The sequence below is a fragment of the Nansenia antarctica genome (genome assembly GCF_963989245.1).
Source record: "Nansenia antarctica genome assembly, chromosome: 3".
In the NCBI taxonomy this organism is placed as follows: Eukaryota; Metazoa; Chordata; class Actinopteri; order Argentiniformes; family Microstomatidae; genus Nansenia; species Nansenia antarctica.
This window is the reverse complement of record NC_137688.1, coordinates 29,598,400-29,622,759: the sequence shown is the minus strand read 5'-3', so window position 1 is coordinate 29,622,759 and position 24,360 is coordinate 29,598,400. Positions and strand designations below refer to the sequence as shown.

The 24,360-nt window shown below is 46.4% G+C and overlaps 2 protein-coding genes across 2 annotated transcripts in view; one reads left to right on the top strand and one right to left on the bottom strand.

The window, feature by feature from the left end:
- pde6a (phosphodiesterase 6A, cGMP-specific, rod, alpha) overlaps positions 1-9,450 on the bottom strand; it is a gene marked incomplete at both ends in the record, with an annotated part of 21,264 nt that extends 11,814 nt beyond the window's left edge. The window contains 12 exons of the mRNA XM_080527148.1: positions 1,968-2,114; positions 2,219-2,284; positions 2,516-2,659; positions 3,190-3,339; positions 3,605-3,652; positions 3,913-3,979; positions 4,434-4,498; positions 4,609-4,683; positions 4,844-4,984; positions 5,236-5,325; positions 5,657-5,809; positions 8,974-9,450. Of these exons, the coding sequence (XP_080383274.1) occupies positions 1,968-2,114; positions 2,219-2,284; positions 2,516-2,659; positions 3,190-3,339; positions 3,605-3,652; positions 3,913-3,979; positions 4,434-4,498; positions 4,609-4,683; positions 4,844-4,984; positions 5,236-5,325; positions 5,657-5,809; positions 8,974-9,450 (1,623 nt within the window). The remainder of the gene's footprint in view (positions 1-1,967; positions 2,115-2,218; positions 2,285-2,515; positions 2,660-3,189; positions 3,340-3,604; positions 3,653-3,912; positions 3,980-4,433; positions 4,499-4,608; positions 4,684-4,843; positions 4,985-5,235; positions 5,326-5,656; positions 5,810-8,973) is intronic.
- Positions 9,451-19,996: 10,546 nt separating this feature from the next.
- Positions 19,997-24,065, top strand: slc26a2 (solute carrier family 26 member 2; the record flags this gene model as incomplete). Its single annotated transcript, XM_080527147.1, has 3 exons — positions 19,997-20,584; positions 20,771-21,510; positions 23,258-24,065. 3 exons carry the CDS (start codon positions 19,997-19,999, stop codon positions 24,063-24,065), a joined length of 2,136 nt encoding a protein of 711 aa, XP_080383273.1.
- Between the last annotated feature and the right edge of the window lie 295 nt (positions 24,066-24,360).

The following is a 24,360-nucleotide window of genomic DNA, read 5'->3' as shown; positions in this document are numbered from 1 at the left end:
TGCATAACAGACCTCACTCACAAAACATCATCCCAAATTCATTAGGCTGTACTTTAGGCTGCATTAGGCTACACTCCTACAGTTGAGACATGAAGGACACTTGCCCATTACAATTTGGAATTGTTGATATATGGGCAACTGGGATGTTTAGGCTGGCGTGAGTCAATGATATATTTAAGGGTCAGTAGTCAAATCTAAAAAAAACAAAAAAAGCAAAAAAGGCGATCTCAGGGTTAAGCCCTCCGATGGTGTCAAGCTTCATAACGTACAGCTCTCCACGCCCATGATCCCTCCACGCGTAGGACTTCCATGCATGGCTACTGTTTCGGGTAATGTCTGCCAGACTCAGGCACATCTCCCAGGTGAGTTGAAGTTCTTATTCAAGCTTTGCATTACAGTCAGACTGACAATAACCACTGTCATATTTATAAATTGGTTGTTATTTATTTCAGATTTGTCCTGCATCAATTCCCATCACCCCTATGGTCCCCCAGAGTAAAGTGTACGCCAGCAGAAAAGGTGATTTCTGATTGTGTGCTGTAATTTAAGAGGGAGGCACAGATAAAGAAGGCTTAAAAATGAATTCTCTTTGTCACAGATGTTCGGAGTAGATACATGGACTACATGTTGAATAGTCCAGACAAACCCAACATCCCCAGCCCTCAGCCAGCCAACAGCTGAACCCTCTTCTACAAAGCAGAAGAGCAGCAGAAAGGGCTGGTTCAGCTGGATGTCACTTTGGAGACCAGAAGAGGCCTGCCTGCCAGAGAGTAGCAACCAACCTGGGAGGAACCAGTTCTCCATATTCTACAGAGAATCTTTAGTTAACAAATGACTCATATTAGACTGAATGCAACCATTTTGTAGCATGGCGACATAAGATTAGATAGTGGTAATCTATTTTAAGAATAAGACATAAGATGAGGAAGTCTATAGGAAGTGAGTTACTATTCAATGTCATAACTTGTGAGTTTATAGGGGAGAGGCCATCAGAAAACATTTGAATTGCAGTACCGTTGTCAGTGATCCCTCATCTCAACTAAACATCTCTGTCCTGTTTGCTGCAGCAGCTTCACACACACACTATTCCATTAATAGCAATGCAGGAACAAGTAATAATGCAATAAGACACAAATGGCTGTGATGTGCTAGTCTGATTCTAACACCTCTTCTTTTTACTAAGATGGTGTTTGATGCTCTTCATGGATGGGTGAAGGAGAGTGTGCCTCGGGAGAAGGTACCCACTTCAAACAGTTTAAAAGCCCCAGTCTTATTTAGACAGTTATTTCTTATCTTTCTGATGTTTTGTTCACACTCTTCCACAGAATAGACTCTCACCACCACCTCCACCTCCACCAAAGGGCAACATTGGTCTCCAAAATTGAGTGAACCCGTCCATAAGAGAAGGTGATTATACCCCTGCTACATGTGACACTTCCAGTTTATTTTCTTTCTGTGGTCATCTTCTCTGAGCAGTGATACAAGCACCTTTCCCTCTTGTGTGACAGGTCCTCCTAGGGGAAGATATGTGAACATGTACCCAGGTGGGACCATCACTGGGCCCAATGTCATCACAGCCACAAGTGGCAGGCATGTTCTGAGCCCTGGCACCAATGCCCGTGCCCCTCCATAGAAATTAGAGTAAGTGTCTTTTCTGACAATAAGCGTTCTCTCCACTATCCTGTGACTGCTGCTTAGGCCTGGATATCAGGGCCATACCTTAACCTAAAAGCTTCCTTTCCAGGGCAACAGAAGACGTTCCCTCAGCACATGAACACTAGTACTATGGATTGTATGACCTCCCTCCCACATTCTGAATCTAGGGCACTGCCATTCCTCCTACCCAATGAGATATTCTGTACATAAGTATGTATGAACTTAATCTTTAAATAGAACACTACATCTGGTAGTTCTACCCGGTAGTTATTGGGTAATCTCTTGTACCCCATAGTGCTGCCTTTACTTACCTCACGGGGGACGTGGAACTTGTCCACCACTCCCAGCTCGTAGTACATCTTAATGCCACACTTGACCAGGTCCAGTTCAGAAAACTCAAAGTCACAGAAGTGAAACTCGAAGATTTCTGACACTTTGGAGACGGGCAGCACTTCAGACTGAGGGAACAGAGAAACAGTGAGTGTGTTATGCAGTCTTCAAAGGCAGGAAGGCAGGCATGCAGTAAATAGAAAATAAATGGATTTGGAGGAAAGTTGTTTACCAAGATTTCTTCCAGTTCCTCCTCTTCACACTCGTCAGGCTCCTTCCCCCATCTTTCTCGTGTGTTCTAGAAGCAATACACACCATCTATGTTCACCTTGGATGAAACTGCACTATATCAATCAATTTACTGATTCCCTGAGAACCTTGATTATTTTTGTCTGCAAAGGCTTTCCATCTAAATCTCACAGACGGTAACATCGCACCATTGACAAATGACCTCATATCAAATGTGACAGCTTGTTCTGTGTTATAAATGTGTTTTACCTCCTGTTTACGAACAACATGGGTTACCCACCAAGACTTTCTGAATCTCATCCTTCCTGCATTTGATGTGGTAGAGGACCATGTCCTGGAAGATATCCTTACGATTCTCCAGCTTGAACATCTTGTCATAGGTGTCTGTGTTTAATACTGACCAGCCGAGGAACTGGGTGAGGGACTGTCATGACCAGCAGCGAGAGAAAATGATGTAGAGTGATAAAAAGAGAGTGAGAGAAAGAAAGAGTTAGGATTGATATAATCTCAGATACAACATCAACATAGAGACATTATCAAATTGGGTTGAAAGGAGGATGCATTACAGAAAAACTAAGGATTGGGAAGCTGTTTAAATAAATACAAATAATAATTGACTATGTCATCATTATTTTTAATATAACATTATATTGTATCTGTTACCTACCAAAATGTAAGAATATAATGGAATAGTCTTCATATAGGGCTCAACACTAACCTATAAATAATGCAGCCACTGTCCATTCTCTCTCTGTTTATTTATAAAGCAGTGAGTCAAGGTTCTCTCCATACTCCCCCTACACACACACACACACACACACACACACACACACACACACACACACACACACACACACACACACACACACACACACACACACACACACACACACACACACACACACACAGAGAGACACACTCCCCATTCCTGTGGTTCACTGGACTCCATAGTACCTCCATTAAAGTTTCATCCATCTCATCGAAGGGCTTCCCATCTTTCCTGTTATAAAAGGTGGCCACTCCCACGATTTCCTCTTTCTTATTTACGATGGGCAGGGACAGGACGTTCTTTATGGTCCAGCCTGAACTATCCATGGGCTCTTTCTGAAAAGGTACAGTAAAGAAAATTACATTGATGTCAAGAGTGTTGGAATACATGGAAATGTGAACACAAAACAGACAGTAGGTATGTTTAGACAGATAGTATGTTCAACATACTATCATTAGGATAGTATGTTGAACTATTCTTGTCATTTGGGTTACTGAAGGAGACTCCCTAAAGCCACGTAATTATAACTCTCAGTTGCAGAGATGAGATTACTTTGAACAATTCACATTCTCTTTCACCACAGTCACAGACTCATCTTACTTGGAAGGCGAACATTTCATCTTGGCCGGCGTTCATAATGTTGCAAATCTATAGGACAGGAGAGGATAGAAGAGGACAGGGGAAGAGGAGAAACAAGTGATCATGCTCACTGGGATGGAAAAGCACCGCACGATTAATTACAATGTCCACCAAATTGCAATTATCCATCATTTCAGTGCGAGAGCGCATTTCATTTTCCAGGCTGTGTGCACTTGACAGCTGCATAATAATAAACTGTAATGGCGTTTCTGCTTGTCTGGCCCCCATGGTTGTCCAGAGGGAAGACGTCCTGCAGTGAGCCCACTCACCAGTCCGTTCTCTGCCACATAGGTGGGAAGGCCACTGACCAGAGCCCAGTGGTCTGCAGGAGGGGTCCTGAGAAAGATAAGGGTTAGGGTTAGGTCCAATATTTCAAAACGTTTAACCTGGATCACAATGATTATTTTTTGCTATCCAAGATCAGGTCGAGCTGTCTGATTTCTCCTATACTACAACAAACCCGTAAGATAGATCTGATCCTGAATAGCAAAACATTATCTGGATAATTCTGATCTATATTAAAAGTTAAATTGAGTGAAATATTGGGCCATGGGGAACAAGGATTGATTGAAAGGGAGACAGTGACCAGATATAGAACTGTTTTCAGAATAGTACTAAAAGTAACTTTTACTGTCTTCTTCTGTAATTGTGCTGCATTCAATTATGTTCAAATACTTGCAGATACTTCAGATACTTCAGATACATCAGTTACTTCAGATACTTCTATTATTATTATATATTATTATTATTATATATTATTATTATTCCTTCCATTTATCCAATGACTCACGGTATGACTTTGATGTCTTCTTTCCCATGTAAGATGTAGTCAATGACTTTGTAGAAGATCACTTCCTAGAAGGACATGGGTTGTCAGAATAAGACCTGATTGAAACTGATCATATACTGTACTACTCTGATACTAACACATATATATTGCACATTTTGTCACTGTAGTTACTCACTCTGCCATCGGGGGTCTTGGGTCCATCGTATGGGGCCTGCTCTCCCATCAACACCGGCCAAAGGTCAAAGAATTCCTGCAACAGACAGACTCAGTTACTGTAAGGCTGCTAATGTCAGTCCAACAAAAGGTTAACATGTGCCTTCCTCTCCACCAAGCTACTTTGCAAGCTAATATTGTCCTGCTGCCTGGGCATTAGTGTGTTGATGTTTAGCCAGTTGAAGACTCCTGCTCACCTTGGTCTTGGTCATGTCTAGCAGACCTACAGAGTAGCGGTCACAATTGAGGAAAGCTCGAACGGTATAGAGGGCTTTGTGGAACTGTCGCTCAATGTCCGTTAGCTCCTCAAAGACCTTGCTGGCGGACCATAGCAGGACCTACAGGAAGTGAGATCATAACAATACAAGCAGGGGGTCAAGCAGGAAAGTACAGGTTGGATGTTGCCTACGAAATAACACATTTGACCCAAATTCAATCAACTGGACATAGCAGGTCTCAAGGAGAGTAACATTGTTCCAGTTTCACACCGTTCAGTCGAGGGCATTAATCCAAATTAATTATCACTGTTGTTGAAAAGTATCTGTATCTGTAATTGATTGAATTGAGGCCTTGGTTTACAACATCTCACCTGTCCCCTCCTGGTCTCACAGTTGTGCAGGTAGCTCAGATGAAACACTCTCAGAACCAGGTTGCCGAAATTTAGATACTTTTTCAGGGTCTATGAAGCACAAAGGAAGTCACTCATTTGAGAGGACGCATTGATCACTGATCATTGATCAGGAAATACTACACAGAAAAGCACATTTAGAGAAGTGTTTGGAAGAGACCTTCTTGGCACTTTTAAGCACAATAAATACATACTGTATCAGTTACACAATAATAAACATTTGTAAACACGCTGTGTGTGTGCGCACGCATGTGTCTGTGTGTATGTGTTTTGTGCACATATACGTACGTGTGTGCGTGTGAGTATGCGTGCAGTGTGTGTATGCCTGCGGTGTGTGTGTGCAGTATGTGGAGAGGGGTGGGGGGTTAGGGAGTGGTTCTACCTCCTCATCCTTGGCATCGAAGCATGGTCCATCAATCTTGTTCACTGCCATCAAGACAGCCACCATGTCTTTGCCGTTCATAATAGGCGTAGCCAGGATGTTCTTGGTTTTGTACTCTTGGATTTCATCCACAAAATCACTGAAGTTGCTGTTCTGAGGAAAAAAACATATATAGCTAGGGTATAATATATATAGCTATATATACAGTATTACTAGGGTTTACCTATAAAGGTACAGTATGCAGGGGTGGAGTTTAGAAAAGGATTCAAGAATTCAATTCAATTCAACTTTATTCGCCATGTGCAGTGCACTAGGCACATGACTTGGTATTCTCCATGCTGAACAAGCTACAGTACATACAACAACAAGATGACAAACACAACAATACTCAAGACAATATATACAGTACCAATAAGAGTGAATACATATACTGTATAACTTAGTGCAAAAACATGTAAAAGTGCAATCTCAGGAGGATCAGGAGTTATTGAGGAGGGCTGTGGCTTTGGGGAAGAAACTGTTCAAGTGGCGTGATGTTTTTGACCTGATGGCCCTGTACCGCTGTCCAGAAGGGAGTAATTCAAACAAGCTCTGAGCTGGATGTGAGGGGTCAGCCACAATCTTGCGTGCTCTCTTCAATGATCTGAAGCTATGGAGGTCTGTGATGGTGTGTGATGATTCACCAAGGTGAATTCCAACCTGGTTATATACTGTACAGTATATCAGTATAAGGTTCATTACCTACAAAAGCTACAGTAATACAGTAACAAACATCAGTCAATGGTCTGGGTGGTACAGACCAGTGGAGGCTGTTGGAGGTAGAAATCAGAGGACGGGCTCATTGTAATGCATGGAATGGTAGTAGGAATGGTAACAAACACACATGTTTGACACACATGTTTCCATTCCATGCATTACATGAGCCTGTCCTCTAATGTCTGCCTCCACCAGCCTCCACTGGTATAGACTGATAGCTTGTTACTGTTTGGCACATTTGACCCTAAACCCCTAAGACTATCATCCATTGATTATGTATGCTGCAATGCTTCTCATGCCCCAAAGTTTGATGAAAAGGTTCAATTAATAATTGCATTATGTAAACACAAACACCCATGGGCTTTTATGATGAAGTTACTTTGCTTTGTTTATGAATGACTAATTATGCTATCATGGGAACTGAGTTTTGAATTAATCTCGCAGTATATTCACACACTGTCTTTCATAGCATAGGACATCTAAGAAAGGTCTCATCTCTCAGTTTCATTGTAGGTTATTTCTCCTGGAGAAGCAGTAACACGTTTCACATGTTTAATAACAGGTGGATTAAAGTAGGAGCCACGAGGTGATGCCACAAGCTGAATGCAAAATGGAGTAAAGGTGAGTTCCCTTGTAATTATGCTGACTTGGTGAAAATGGCTTTAGGCTATGACCTTTAGAAATAATCCAGGATCGCTCTAATTCAGATGAGATTAAAGGGCTTTATCCCCTAGCAGCCCGGTAACACTCAGCAGCGCTGCACACCCAGTGGGGGAGGGGAAACGCTTGTAATCCCACACCACACACTTCCATATCTGGGAAGGCTGTGGAGGTACAAATGATGCCATTCCTCATTCCATTCCATGCATAATACTGAGCCTGTACTCCGATTTCTACCTCCAACAGGTAGATTGATAGATAGTTAGATAGATGGATATAGATAGATAGAGAGATAGATAGATAGATAGATAGGGAATGTCCATGATGGTCAGGAAATTGGTCTTCTTCCTCCTTTTGAACACCTCCTCTACAGTGTCCAGAGTGACACCGAGGACAGAACCAGCTTTCCTAATAAGCTTCCTTTTCCTTAAGCTTATTAAGCATCACCTTCCTTGAGGCTGCCCCCCTAGCATACCACCACATACAACACTGCTCTGGCCACCACTGACTGGTAGAACATGTACAGCAGAGTCCTGCACACATCAAGGAATCTGAGCCTCCTCAGGAGGTAAAGCCGGCTCTGGCCCGTCTTGTGCATGTGTCAGAATATGAATATGTGCCAGCCTCCACTGGTACATATTCAAGGAATAGTACTGGTGCTTTTTACTATGCAGAAGGAAGAACCAAAGGCTCTGGTCATGCTTTCATTACCATACGAAAGCCAGCCAACTGGAGCAATCTAAAACGTATTCAATGTATATCTAAGAGACTCAGGAAGTACAGGATCCTCAGGTCCTGTACCAGCAGGCTCCAGAACAGCTTCTTTCACAGAACTGTTACTCTGATTAACAATCCCCCCCACACACACACTCTGTTGAACAATCCCCCCCCACAACATGGGGTACAATGACTCTCAGTATCCCCCTCCCCCCGGCCACTGTGGACAATCTAATTTTGCCTTTGCACTAGTGCTGGTTGCACACACCCCTGGTCGATGTGAACACTCATTTACCCTTTGCACTACTGCTGTTTACAAATACTACTATTGCACATACCATTTTTTTTACCTCTTTTTGATATAGCCTCTATCTGTACATACCATACTGTACATACCTATCTTAACTGTACATAACTCCTAACTGTATATACCTCTAAACTACGTACTTGCCATACTGTACCTATCACTATCACTGTCATCTTTTATGTCATGTTTTATATCACCATTTTCAGTACTGTTTAGATGCTAAACTACATTTTGTTGTCTGGTACTTGTATTCTGCAATGACAATAAAGTTGAACCTAATCTAATCTAATCTGAGAATTTGCTTCACCCTAATGCCATGATAACATAGAGGATTTTTGTGTTGTGTGAGAATGGGTTCTCAAAATGGGTTCTCTGGTCTGTATTTTAAGGAAGTCTCACATATCCCTGTAAATACTAGTAATCAATCTATACACAGGATATTGCAGTGTATATATATATATATATATATATCACACAACAAGAAAAAAAAATAAGGAATATATATACACTGAGAACAGCCTAATTAGCTTTTAAGGTCACCTAATGTTTAATACAAAACGTGTGGACAGTGATGGCCATCCACTAAGGATAGGGAGTAGTGTGTCACACGTGTACTGTATGAAAATAAGCTTGCCAATCATTTTCAAATGTCAAACGTATTGGCTCTAATAAGATTGGACTGGCTTTGGGGGAATTAATACCAGAGACTCAATGGTGTCATGCTGTCCCCTAGAGGTTAAAGTATGTACTACAGTACTACACTGCAGTGGCAGTAAAGTACTTTAATATTAATATTGATTGAATATTGAATTTATTATTATTATTTGTATATTGATTCATATAGATAAACGTGACCAAAGAGATGCTCACTTCTCACCTTTGTGACATCAGGCACATTGACCGTCTTCTTGGTGGTGGCCACATTACCCACAATGCCCATGTCCAGTGGGTAGACAATCTCGCTGTCGGGCGGCACCAGGCACTCCTCCAGTACGGTGTCCTTGTGCACATTGAAGAGGCGTGTGGCGAGCTCGGCCGTGCCGTTGCGCATCCTGTACATGAAGAGGCTCATCTTCTCAGACCGGACCATGAAGCTCAGGTGGCGCATGAGGTTGAAGATGGCCCTCTCCATCTGCATCTGGTTGTCCTGCAGGTCCCTGACCAGGTCGAACATGATCTCACTCTCCTCAACGCTGTTCAGCTCATGGAAGGAGCTGAGGTTCACAGCCGCCTTCTTGTCCCCTAAGAGGTCTGAGATGATCTTGGGTCGGAACTTGACATCGTAGTACTCCTTGGCGAAGGCAGGGTTGCTCTCCAGGAACTTCTCGGCCACATCTTTGTCCACAGCCGCCATGTTGAGTTTGTGTTGGAGGACAGCCTTGTGACTGCGTGGGTTACTCTACACTGTAGAATACAGTATGAATGGGAAGGCAGCAAGCCAGCCAGTGAGCTGGTATTGTCTTCAGCTCACTGCTTATGTCGCTGTGTTGTCCTGTTCACCTGCACTAGGTGGCTGAGAAAGAATGAGGATAATCTGGATCGTTTTAAATGGTCATGTGTGATGGTAATCCCCCATCCAATTACACATTGGGATTATGATACATGGAATTCTTCCTTCAACCCAACAAGATCCACCCCTAAGGAAAAATAATGTAATGTTCAAGAAACAGACACAGACACACCACACACACACGCACGCACGCACGCACGCACGCACGCACGCACGCACACACACACACACACACACACACACACACACACACACACACACACACACACACACACACACACACACACAAATCTGTATTTTCTGATTTGAACAATTCAGATATTTGTCTTAGCATATCAACTTACATCAAATAATATCTTAATAGGAAAACAACATTGTTATAAAATCACATATTATCATCGTCATTACATAGTAGCAAACAGATACAAGTGAATGAGTGGTTATTGTTTTTATGTCTTCCATTGAGAGAACACGCATAATAGCTCTCTGGCTGGATTGGGAATTTGGATAGAGCTAGAGGTCTGTTTATTAAAATAATATATCAAAGATACAGCTAAGATGACATACTACTAAGAATAGGTTTGTAGTATTTAGGGTTGAGACTTTACAGGCAGGTCTAGTATGCTTCTATTCATGCCATTTAAGATTACCATTTCTATATGAGTTTTTCAATCTCTAAAGGAAATGATGATGTTTTAAAAAAATATATTTATTATTACTATATTGTAAAAAGGAATGTGTTAAGTCATTAAAAAAAATCTAGATCAAATAGCCTAACTACCAAATATCAAGCATTACAAGTAAAAATATAAACACAAGCGGCAATGGGGCGTGTTCCTACAGATATGCCTCCATAACCATAAATGGGGTGAGATTGACAGACATGGGGTGGATCTACAGACAGGGGGGTAGACCTACAGACAGGTTGTAGATTGACAGATAGGGGGTAGACCTACAGACAGGTTGTAGATTGACAGATAGGGGGTAGACCTACAGACAGGGTAGACCACTCACCTAATATGGGCCAAGTGGAACTCATGATATACTAAGCTATGATATTATGAAGTACCCTAGGACCACAGGCCTGTAAGGTACCAGTCACCTAATTATGGCCTGATATACATAGGCTACTATGCTATGATGATAATATACACTAAGTGTTAATACGAACATTTTAAGTGATATGAAGCAGAGTAAAGTTGTCTGTGTAGGCTATTTGTGAATGATATATAATGTTAAGCTTGTTGTGCCTCCTAATCCGACACGCCCCCGTGAGCCTCGTTCTGGCGCCCCCTCCCGGCCGGATTGAGTGGGCCGGATCTCTGGCTCTGTTTGCAGCAGGTGTGGGCTATTACGTTTCAGCCCAGCTGTCCCAATCACCACCTGGACAGCCGCCTACTTAACCCTGCTACAGACGGAGATCCAACGCTTGGACATAACTTTCTGTATGGACCCCCTCTGACTACTCTCATCTGGATTTCCCTCCCTGGCTCGACCCCTGGACTCCCCTCTGGACTACTCTCTCATGGATCACTCTCCCTGGCCCGAAAAGGATCTCGGACTTTGCTCACTAGGGTAGTATCGCAGCACATAATACAACACCCTTGACCTCATACACGCACACACACATAGTATAATTACACACCCCATAACTATCGCCTGCATCACACATTATGTTTATTTTTCCACTAGTTAGTGTAGGGCCTATTTCTTTGTTTATATAATCCATAATAAATCATTATATATTCTCCTGGCCTCTGTCTCTGTTTCTCTGGGGTTCCACCACATTTGGCTTTTCCAGTTTCAAGGTGTGCATAACAGTATGTCCAAGCCATTATGAGCCAAGGTGGAACTCCAGAGAACAAGGGTGGTTCCCCGGGTATTGGGGTTCTCCCATTAGTCGTAGATTTACGCAGAGAGGTAAATAGCCATGCTACGCAACTTACCAGTCTGCAGGCCGAGCTCCAGAAGGCCTTCCCCACGGTCCAAGGCCAGATAGCCGTACTGGAGAATACCACCCGTGCCACCGTCGGGGCTGTAAATAGTCTCGAGACGAAGATGGACGCCCTGTCCGGGTCTCTCGCCTCCATCCAGCGTTCTCTGGACCTTATCGCCGCTGGCAGCAGACCACCCCCTGACACGAGTTCCATATCTGGGCAGATGACTAATCCCCCGGTCGATCCTGTGAACCCCGTTTCGCTCTATCCTCCTGTCGCTCACTGGGAACCCAGGTTAGTCAGCCCCGCTCCATTCCATGGTGACTTTGATTGTTGTCGGGGTTTTCTGACCCAGTGCGAATTAGTATTTACGCACCAGCCTTCCAAGTACTCCTCCGACGGGGCCAAGGTAGCGTTTATCATGTCTCTACTCGCTGACAAAGCGCTCAAATGGGCCATAGCCGCTGTCGGGAGCAGTTCAAGATACTCCACGGATTACCCCCTGTTTAAAGCGGAGTTCCGGTTCGTGTTCGACCACCCCCAGGACGGGCAGGATGTAACCGGCCGCTTGTTAGCCATCTCCCAGGGTTCCCGCTCTGTAGCCGAGTACATGGTCGAGTTCCGTACTCTAGCCACGGAGACAGGCTGGAATGACGGAGCCCTCCTCAGCCTTTTCCACAAGGGGTTACATGATTCCATCAAGGACCTGTTGGTGCGCGACGATCCCGGCACCCTTAATGAGCTGATTACCCTGGCCCTTAGGATGGATGCACGCCTCCAGGTACGACGCACCGACCGCGTCCAGCGAGCTGTCACGCGCCCCACTACCGATCGCGCCGGAACGACCCCGCCCCCTTCTCTGCCCATGCTGCCTCCTCTCGTGGCTACTTCCGGGGCTGGGGAGCCCATGGAGATCGGCCGCTCTCGGCTCTCGCGAGAGGAGCGAGAACGGAGGCTTCTCAACAAGCAGTGCCTGTACTGCGGCAAGGAGGGGCACATCATCCGGGCGTGTCCTGTCCGGCCAAAAGACCCAGCTCACCAGTAGGGGGCATACTGGTGAGCAACACCTCTCTCTCTCAGCCCCAGGTCACCCCCAGTCGCCTATTCCCTGCCACTCTCACCTGGGGGAAGGACACCCTGTCTGTCAGCGCCCTCATCGACTCCGGGGCTGATGGTTGTCTAATCGATGAAAACTTAGTCCACCAGGCGGGCATCCCCCTAGTCCTTCTAGACCGCCCCATCATGCCTAGGGCCATTGATGGCCGTTCCCTAGGAACTATCACCCACACCACTGGGCTTATATCTCTTACGATCTCTGGGAATCATACCGAGGAGATCCGGTTCTTTGTCCTTCAGATCCCCACGTCTCCCCTGGTGCTGGGTAGACCCTGGCTCGAGAGACATGAACCTCACATCTCCTGGGCTTCGGGCCAGATCCTAGGCTGGAGAGGTACGTGTTACGCCTCCTGCCTTCGCTCCGCCCTGTCTCCCTCTAGCGACCCCAAGTCTAAGATCACTCCGCCTGACCTCACCGGGGTTCCTCACATCTACCACGACCTAGCCCAGGTGTTCAGCAAGGACGAGGCACTCTCCCTTCCACCCCATCGCCCGTATGACTGTCCTATAGACCTCCTGCCTGGTGCCACCCTTCCTAAAGGTAGACTTTACAGCCTCTCACTCCCTGAAAAGGAGGCGATGCGTAACTACATTACGGAGTCCATCAACTCTGGTATCATCCAGCCCTCCTCCTCTCCCCTCGCGGCTGGATTCTTCTTCGTATCCAAGAAGGACGGTGGGCTCAGACCTTGCATTGATTTTCGGGCTCTGAATGACATTTCTGTAAAGAACCGTTATCCCCTTCCCCTCATTAGCTCCACCTTCGAACCCCTCACCCATGCCAAGGTATTCACCAAGCTGGACCTACGTAACGCCTACCATCTAGTCCGCATCAGGGAGGGGGACGAGTGGAAGACCGGGTTTAACACCCACCTCGGCCATTTTGAATACCGCGTCATGCCTTTTGGTCTATCTAATGCCCCTGCTATTTTCCAGGCCCTGGTCAACGATGTCCTTCGGGACATGTTAAACATTTTTGTTGTTGTGTACCTTGACGACATTCTTATTTTTTCTCGGTCCGTGGAGGAGCACCACCAGCACGTCCGGCTAGTCCTGCAGAGGCTCCTGGAGAACCGCTTATTCGTGAAGGGGGAGAAGTGCGTTTTCCACACCAGCTCGGTCACCTACCTGGGTAATGTGGTGGAGGACGGACAGATGCGGGCGGACCCTGCCAAGGTCAAGGCCGTTGTGGAGTGGCCTCAGCCCACGGACCGGACCCAACTTAGACGCTTCCTGGGGTTCGCGGGATTTGTGAGGCGGTTCATTAAAGGGTTCAGCCAGGTCGCAGCGCCGCTCACTGCGCTTACCTCCACCTCACGGCCCTTCTGCTGGACCGCCGCTGCTGAGACCGCTTTCGGCACACTAAAACACCTGTTCTCCTCCGCGCCAGTGCTGATCCACCCCGACCCCGAGAGACAGTTCATCGTAGAGGTAGATGCTTCGGACACGGGGATCGGGGGGGTCCTCTCTCAACGGTCGGGGGAGGACCAGAAGATACACCCTTGCGCCTACTTCTCTCGGCGCTACGAACCTGCGGCCCAAAATTACGACGTGGGCAACAAGGAGCTGCTGGCGGTTCACGAGGCCCTGAGGGAGTGGAGACACTGGCTGGAGGGAGCCAAACTACCGTTCCTGGTGTGGTCTGACCATAGGAACCTCACTTACCTTGGGTCCGCCAAGAGGCTCAACTCTCGACAAGCCCGCTGGGCTCTTTTTTTTAGTCGTTTCGACTTCACCCTTACCTACCGTCCCGGCTCCAAGAACGTCAAAGCTGATGCTCTCTCCCGCCAGTTCCCCAAGGCGGATTCGGGTGTCGCTGAGGGGCGAGATACCATCCTGTCCCCGTCCCGGGTGGTGGGGTTCGTAACCTGGCCCGTCGAGGCTTTGGTGAGACAGGCTCAGCGGGCCGAACCAGACCCTAGGACCGGACCCCCTAACCGTTTGTTTGTGCCTACAGCTGTCCGAGCCAGGGTGTTGGAGTGGGGCCACTCCAGCTGCTTCGCTTGCCACCCCGGCGAGCGGCGGACGGCGGCATTCATCGGGAGGAGGTTCTGGTGGCCCAATCTCAGGGGGGACACCAGGGAGTTTGTGGCCGCCTGTACGGTGTGCGCCCGTAGTAAGGCCTCCCATCGGCCTCCTGCGGGTCTCCTGCAGCCTCTCCCGGTGCCCAGCCGACCGTGGTCGCACATCGCCGTGGACTTTGTTACTGGGCTCCCTGTCTCCCAGGGGTGCGACACCATTCTCACCATCGTGGACCGGTTCTCCAAGGCGGTCCACTTCGTTCCCCTCCCGAAACTGCCCACAGCGGCCGAGACGGCGGACCTCCTAACTCTCCACGTCGTACGCCTCCACGGGATCCCCTCGGATGTGGTTTCTGACCGGGGCCCCCAGTTCGTCTCCAAGGTCTGGCGGGCCTTCTGCAGAGGCATTGGGGCCACCACCAGTCTCACCTCCGGGTACCACCCTCAGTCCAATGGGCAGGCCGAGCGGGCCAACCAGGCTCTGGAAGCCGCTCTCCGATGTGTCTCCGCCCACAATCCCTCCTCCTGGGCGAAATACCTGCCGTGGGTGGAGTACTCCCTCAACACTATGGAGAGCGCCGCCACTGGTATGTCCCCATTCGAATGTTCCCTGGGTTACCAACCCCCTCTGTTTCCCCAACAGGAGCTGGAGGTGGCGGTCCCAACCACCAGGGCCCATCTCCGCCGGTGTCGCAACGTGTGGAGGACCGCCAGGGCGGCGTTGCTCCGCGCCACCGAGCGCGCCCGGCGGAGCGCGAACCGGCGGAGGGTGCCGGCCCCTGACTACCAGCCAGGTCAGAGGGTTTGGCTGTTGGCCCGGGACCTGCCCCTCCAGACCTCCCAAACCTCCACCCGGAAACTCAACCCCCGGTACGTTGGTCCCTATCCCGTGGACCGTATCGTCAACCCCACGGCGGTACGTTTGACCCTTCCTCCCTCCCTCAAAATTCACCCGGTGTTCCATGTCTCCCAGCTTAAACCTGTGGCCGCCAGCCCTTTGTCTTCCCCCAGCCCGGCTCCGCCGCCGCCCCGTGTCCTGGATGATGGGGACCCGGTATGGACGGTAAACAAACTACTGGAGGTCCGCCGCCGGGGTCGCGGGTTTCAATACCTAGTGGACTGGGTTGGCTACGGGCCCGAGGACCGGACTTGGGTGCCTGCGTCCTATCTCGCCGACCCGTCCTTATTGGAGGATTTCTACCGAGCCAACCCCGGGGCCCTGGGTCCGTCGTCCGGTGCCTCCCCTGAGGAAGGGGGTACTGTTGTGCCTCCTAATCCGACACGCCCCCGTGAGCCTCGTTCTGGCGCCCCCTCCCGGCCGGATTGAGTGGGCCGGATCTCTGGCTCTGTTTGCAGCAGGTGTGGGCTATTACGTTTCAGCCCAGCTGTCCCAATCACCACCTGGACAGCCGCCTACTTAACCCTGCTACAGACGGAGATCCAACGCTTGGACATAACTTTCTGTATGGACCCCCTCTGACTACTCTCATCTGGATTTCCCTCCCTGGCTCGACCCCTGGACTCCCCTCTGGACTACTCTCTCATGGATCACTCTCCCTGGCCCGAAAAGGATCTCGGACTTTGCTCACTAGGGTAGTATCGCAGCACATAATACAACACCCTTGACCTCATACACGCACACACACATAGTATAATTACACACCCCATAACTATCGCCTGCATCACACATTATGTTTATTTTTCCACTAGTTAGTGTAGGGCCTATTTCTTTGTTTATATAATCCATAATAAATCATTATATATTCTCCTGGCCTCTGTCTCTGTTTCTCTGGGGTTCCACCACATTTGGCTTTTCCAGTTTCAAGGTGTGCATAACAAAGCTGAATTGAATCAATCACAGCATAGAGGCAATGACAAGGTTAGTGAATGAGCGGAAGAGGAGAAAGTAGTGGGAAGATGCATGTGGACGAACCCAACTGCATAAAGATGCGCGTCTTTGCTCTCACCACCTTTCCGGAGATGCATTGGAGACATTTAATCGACCACCGCTAATGAAAGAGCTCACAGGTAAGAAGACTACACTTTATCATAAAACAACAAGTTTGTTTACACTCTCCATCTCGGTTGGCATCGGTTGACAGTTGCTGCACAGACACCCGCGATTATGTCCCACTCGCGCCTCCTCACCTCTCGGATCGTCTTCCTTTTGATCAACATTTTGTGTAATGTCTTCTCTGCTGTCCTCCTCGCTGCACTCGGGTTCAAATTGAAAAGGCTGGACAGAAAACATAGCTAGCTAATTGCGACCTGTGACCTCTGTCCTCTCGTATTCATAAATGATTGGAGGAGGGGAGGAGGGTGGGCACGTGTTGTGCCACGCCAAATAAACCGTCATTATTAGTCACAGACGTGTCGAAAATGTCTAGAATTTGAAACATTGAAAATGTCATTACATCTGTAATGTCCTTTTTTTTTTTTGAGATCTTCAAATGTTTCGACATATTAACACATTGGAGAGCCCTCTATCAGCCTGTCGACTGCCATAAATATTGACGTAGCAGGGCAAATTCTCAGAGCATTTGAAAATTCTGGGCCAATTCTTTTTCTTTTCATATCATTTTCTCTGATATCTTTAAATTGATCTCTTATCCTTGAGAGACATGCACCACACATGTTCATATACAATTTTGGCCCAATCTATTACAATTGATTTTAAGTGAAAACTTAAATAATTTTAAAGTTTGGCCAAATTGTCCACCTGCAGAAATATCCATCATGGCGGACTTTATGGGTTCTTGAGGCAAATATGTTCCCCATGAGGAAAGACACATATGTACCAAGATTCATACATTTTCATACAACCGGGTAGAAATGCCAGCATTGTGAAGTTACCTGATTTTCTATTTGTTATAGCACCACGGTTATGGTCTAGTCATGGTAATTACTGATGCTCTCTAGTTGTGGCATGCACAGTTATAGCATTTTTGCTCAGGGACTTTACCTAGCAGAGCAAAATCTATGAGAATTTGACAATTCTGTCCCAATTACTATTTGTTGTCATATAATTTTCTCCGCCATCTTGGAATGGACCAATCAGACCTACAGTTGATTTTAAGGCTAAATGTTGCACCTGCAGAAAAATCCATCATGGCGGACCTTATGGGTTCTTAAGGCAAATATGTTCCCCATGAGGAAAGACACATATGTACCAAGTTTCATAGATGTTCATCCAACGGATAAAGTTAATTATTTACTTTAGGTTATTATAGCGCCACCTATGGTCTAATCATGGTCGTTCTTTCTGCCGTAGTTTCTGATGCTCTCTAGTTGTGGCATGCACATTCATAGCATTTTTGGTCAGGAACTTTTTTGAACTATTTGACCAAAGCTGGGGAAAATAATAATAATAAGTATACAACCAATAACAATACTGTTCCTACTACTACTACTACTACTACTACTACTACTACTACTACACTACTACTACTACTACTACTACTACTACTACTACTACTACTACTACTACTACTACTACTACTACTACTACTACTACGTAGTGGGAACACTAATGACATATTTCGGAGTAGGTCATATAGGGCCTCTATACAACTCTTCACCTTGAATTTTGCAAGTTGAATATATCCTTGAAAATGTAGAGTAAGACTCCAAAATGTTTTACAATTTTGGTGAGTTAGCATTACTTGTTATATGTTAATGTTATCTAATGTACAAATTACCTGACAACTATGTGGACGTAATGAAATGGCAACCAAGTCAATATGAGAGTGAGTTCAGGAGTGCATTTGTGTCAAAACAAACAACATAGCCTATGTGAGACATATTAGCTGACAGCCTTAGCTTGGGTTGTTCCTATAGCCTATAGCCATGTGTTCTATTTGTGTCCTTGGCCTGCAGCATCCTTCAGATATTGGAGGAGGAGGAGGAGGTCAAAGTTGACTAGCCTATCAGTAGTCTACCTTGCTTGACACTCTTTTGGAGCCATATAATATGTCCAGTGAGCTTGAGTGTGTCTGGCATGTGAAAGCTATAGCATCATCATGCCATTTGGGGGCACTATGCTACAGTACAGACGTTGGCAACACTATTATAGTGACTATACATTTCGTTTGTCAACCCGGCAATTGAAATGACCTTTAAAAACGATTCGCGCTACAATTTAATTACTTCCGATTATCGTTCTATTTTTATAATAATGTTTTGCATTAATTGGACGATAAACTACGAATATGTGTTGTCACGTGGAAGAGGCTGGACTTTATCATGTGATGGGGGCGTTCGTGTTGGGCTTCATATGTCATGACGTACGCCAGTCGAGTGTTACAATGAATTTGAGGCGGAATGAAACAAAGTACAAATAACTTGTTACACGTAAATAAATCAATAGGAACAGACTCAGGTGAGTGACTTTCTGTAAACGAATATCTGAACATTCTGAATATAATTCTATGTGAGATATGTATGGATTTTCTGAACTGTTGTTTCAACTACTCTACCTCTCTACCTGGTGTGTACACGTTGGCAACTTGATCACAATAGTCCTCATTCATAACATTCTAATCCCTTAACAGGTCAGATGCAGAAAACTACATTGAAGTAGCTGTGATAACTAGACTTTAATAAACATCCCTGTATTTGAATGTGAAACACGTCATTGGTATTTTATAATACATATGTTAACATTCAGCAACAATACTTTTAATTGTACTGTTGAAGGCAATGCTCTACCACTCATTTCTTGGGCTGCAGAGAGGCTATTTGTCTCATGACCTATAATCCTATTAGTAGACTTCAACCGCAGAGATCTGTGTTTGGTGTAAAGTAGGCTGTCATCTGAACATAGACCAACACTCAGCCTGAAGGGCTCAAGTTTCCAAGAACAGAGAAGTTCAGCTGAAAGGCAATTTTCTTATTCAACTGATTACTTACTTAGTCAAATGTATTTGTTGTAAGTCGTTTCGGTTAAAGGCGTCTGCTAAACGCCAAACAAGTTAATGTAGATGAAATAATATACTATAATATACTGACAATCAACCATTTTCATACTTATTCTACTTGCTCTGTGGCTCTAGTCCAAGACCAAACATTTTCTCCCTCGGTTTTCTCTTTAGCGATTGATCACTAGGGTCAATAATTTAATGTTCCCTCAATAAACTGTAAAATCTTGTTGACATAATGTCTTAAACAGACAACATTTACATTACATTCACTCAGTGGGTGTGTTGTAAAGCTGTCATGACAAAAATGTCCAAATCACATCATCAAGTTTGAGCTGGTATGAATCTGTTTTTCCACTAACCTTCCCTATCTGTAAAGGGGTGTGAAGGGGCAGCTGTGATGGACGGGGAGGACTGCTGCACTGCAGTGGAGGAGGGATCTGAGAGCGGCCAACAAGTCCCTCTAGTCCTGGAGAGGCGGGAGAAGGAAGAGGAGCACTGGAAGAAAGCCATATCACGCAGACTGAAAAAGCAGTGCACATGCAGCTCAGAGAGGGCCAAAGCTCAGGTGTTGGGCTTCGTACCTATCCTAAAATGGCTTCCACACTATAAGCTCAAAGAATGGATTCTGGGCGACCTCATGTCGGGTCTCATAGTAGGCATATTACTAGTACCCCAGTCCATTGCCTACTCCCTTCTAGCTGGCCAGGACCCTATCTACGGCCTCTATACCTCCTTCTTCTCCAGCATCATCTATACCCTGTTTGGTTCCTCCCGCCACATTTCTGTGGGCATCTTTGGGGTGCTGTGTCTGCTGGTGGGGCAGGTGGTGGATAGGGAGTTAGCGTTGGCGGGCTACTCCACAGACACCAACCAGACCAGCCTGTACGGTAGCCTGGGGAACGCCACGGCAGGGCCGGCCTGTGACAAGAGCTGCTACGCCATCTTGGTGGGGGCCACGGTCACCTTCACTGCAGGGGTCTACCAGGTATGTGTGTTGCAGAGGAGCAATGGTGGGAAATGTAGTGTTTGCTGCTTTAAAACAAACAAACCCAAAAAATATATATTTGAGGAACTACTTCTGCAATTTTGTAATAACTGGTTCATTGAAATTGTCTGTGCACAGAAACTCTCACTCTCTCCCCTCTCTGTTTCTCCCTTTCTTTCTATGCAGGTTTTGATGGGCCTCCTGCAGGTGGGCTTTGTGTCTGTGTACCTCTCAGATTCCCTCCTCAGCGGCTTCGCGACTGGGGCCTCCCTCACCATCCTCACCTCCCAGCTCAAGTACCTACTGGGGCTCAAACTGCCCCGTGCCCGGGGCTGGGGCACCCTCATCAAGACCTGGGTCAGCCTCTTCCAGAACCTGCCCAACACCAACCTGTGTGACCTGGTCACCAGCCTGATCTGTTTGCTGGTGCTGGTGCCCACCAAGGAGCTCAACGACCGCTTCAAGTCCAAGCTCAAGGCGCCAATCCCCTTCGAGCTGTTTGTGGTCATCGGTGCCACGTTGGCATCCCACTTTGGCCACTTCAAAGAGGTGTACGGTTCCGAGGTGGCCGGTGCCATCCCCACAGGCTTCCTGCCACCCCAGCTGCCCTCCTGGTCCCTCATCCCCAACGTGGCAGTAGATGCCTTCTCCATCGCCATCGTGGGCTTCGCCATCACAGTCTCTCTGTCGGAGATGTTCGCCAAGAAACACGGCTACGTGGTAGATGCCAACCAGGAGATGTACGCCATAGGCTTCTGTAACATCCTGCCGTCCTTCTTCCGTTGTTTCACCACCAGTGCCGCCCTGACGAAGACCCTGGTGAAGGAGTCTACAGGCTGCCAGACTCAGCTGTCTGGGCTGGTGACTGCTCTGGTGCTGCTCCTGGTGCTGCTGGTCATCGCTCCCCTCTTCTATTCTCTACAAAAGTAAGTTGGTGGGCTTCTATATTAGCTCAATATAGCAAAAGGTTGGTTGGTAAATTTGAATTTAACTTGATGCAAGAAGTGAGTTAGGGAACACTTAATCATCACAGTATAACACCAATTTAAATGTCTGGGATATCCATTTCTCCAGTTTGGAGGCGTAAAGGGGGGTGGCTGTGGCCACAGACCACTTCTCTCTCCTTATCCTTCCTGACTGATTTTTCGAGTGCCCTTGTCACTACTGGTAACATGAGGCGGTACCTGCAGCCCATTCAGGTTGCACAGGTAGTCCAGCTCCTCCAGGATGGCACATCCATACGTGCCGTCACAAGAAGGTTTGCTGTGTCTCCCAGCACAGTCTCAAGAGCGTAGAGGAGACACCGGGAGACGGGCCGTTACACGAGGAGAGCTGGACAGAGCCGTAGAAGAGCAACAACCCAGCAGCAGGACCGGTATCTGCTCCTTTGTGCGAGGAGGAACAGGAGGAGCACTGCCAGAGCCCTACAAAATGACCTCCAGCGGGCTACTCGTGTGCATGTTTCTGACTTAACTGTCAGAAACAGACTCCATGAGGGTGGCATGAGGGCCGACATCCTGTAGTGGTACTTGTGCTCACAGCCCAGCACCGTGCAGCTGGATTGGCATTTGCCAGAGAACAGCAGAATTGGCAGGTTCACCATTGGCGCCCCGTTCTCTTCACAGAAGAGAGCAGGTTCACACTGAGCACATGTGACTGACGTGACAGAGTCTGGAGATGCCGTGGTGAACGTTATGCTGCCTGCAACATCATCCGGTTTGGCGTGTCAGTGATGGTTTGGCGTGTCAGTGATGGGCTGTGGAGGTATATCCTTGAAGTGTTCCCTTAATTTCTTTAAGCAGTGTATATTATTCACAAATGTCATTTCTATTTATTTCTTGCTTTGAATTTGAATCAACCCCTGAATCAACTTTAGTTATGTACAGAGCTAGGCTTACAAGTCGGATGTTGTGTACATTTTCGTCTTTTAACCTCTTACATAATTAGGAGGTTAAAAGTACTGTCCATATGTATATGTACGTATGTTAGAATTATGTACGTATGGTTAAAACTACCTGACATGGCTAGAGGCATGAACTGGATTGGAGAAGTAACCTACTGTTAATGTCCAGGGTGATCTGCACGAGTGTTCTGCAGGCTACGTCTATCACGAGTTACACCGGTCGACATAGTGAGTAGGCAATATCTGCTCCAATCCATCATTGAAACTGAAACTAGACATATTTTAATTAACAGAAGATTATCACGTATGTGGGCCCATACCGTTCAGAGTATTTGAGCATAATTTGGAAGCGTGTATGTTTGATTAAAACTACATGACATGGCTAGTGAATCTGATTGCAAACCATCAACTGTTAACGGCGGTAGTGGACCACCTGATATTAGTCTTGACCAGATAATGTTTTTATCATGTTTTTACTCATTTACTGTTCTTCGTTATTCCTATTGTATGTTTTTAATTTTAATCTGTTACTTTTTCTTTTTTTGCACAGTATTGTATTGTATTAATATTGTATTACTTGCGGATGTCTTAGTTGTTTTCATTTTTAATCAGTTTTGCGCTGTACAGCACTCTTTACAATTCTTATGCATGAAAGGGGCTATATAAATAAAGCTTATTATTATATGAATTATATTTAAGATAATTATCTCTTTATTAATTGATAATGCAAATTTAATTTAACTGAAATGTTTTCATATCATTACCTCAAGGTGTGTGCTTGCGGTCATCATCGTGGTGAACCTCCGCGGGGCACTTCGTAAGTTCATGGACGTCCCGCGGATGTGGCGAGTGAATCACGTGGATGCCTTCATCTGGCTGGTGACCATGGCAACATCTGCACTGGTGAACACGGAGCTGGGTCTACTAGTGGGCGTACTGGTGTCAGCGTTCTGCGTCCTGGGTCGTACCCAGAGAGCCCAGGCCTTGGAGCTGGGTCAGGCAACCGGCCGTGGAGACCTCTATGAAGACCTGGCCTCTTACAAGGGCCTGCAGACCCAGCCAGGTGTGGCCATCTTCCGCTATGAAGCGCCCATCTACTATGCCAACCAGACCCTCTTCAAGAAGGCCCTGTACCGCTGCTTGGGCTTGGACCCCGTCAAGGAGAAAGCCCGGCGCAGGAAATTGGAGAAGCAGAGGAGGAAGCAGGAAATGACAGATGGGACAGAGCCGGGGTCGAGGGAGAGGGGGACTCAGAGCAAAGAACAAGAAGCAACTACCAAAGTCTTTTTACCTAACAATGTCAACTTCCACACTCTGGTCATAGACTGTAGCCCTGTCTTGTTTCTGGATACAGCTGGAGTGAATGCGTTGAAGGAAGTACACAAGGACTATAAGGAGTTGGGGATACAGGTCTTACTGGCCCAATGTAACACCTCAGTACTGGACTGTCTGCAGAGAGGTGGGTATTACCCAGAAAAGGAAGGAGAGAGAGAGAGGCTATTTTTTACCATTGGCGATGCCGTCCAATACGCTCAGAACCTCTCATCCAAAAATGGAGAATGTGACACTTTCTGTTAAGGAAAGCTTTGAAGTTCATGTAAACGTTTACATGTACATTTTACTATATGCTATATATCACCAAATCTAAAACACAACCAATGTTGTTACTGTGCCTTATATATATATATATTTCTATAATGTATAGAAAATGCTGGACTTTTTTGAAGTATAGGTCCTTTCATTTACAGGTGAATGTCCTTCATGTTCTACAACATAGTTACACAGGGTGTGTATAGAATTATTAGCTAATATTGTAGCATTGCTATCAACACCCTCAACTATGGACCGAATGTAACTTTCTGTTACAGTTTCA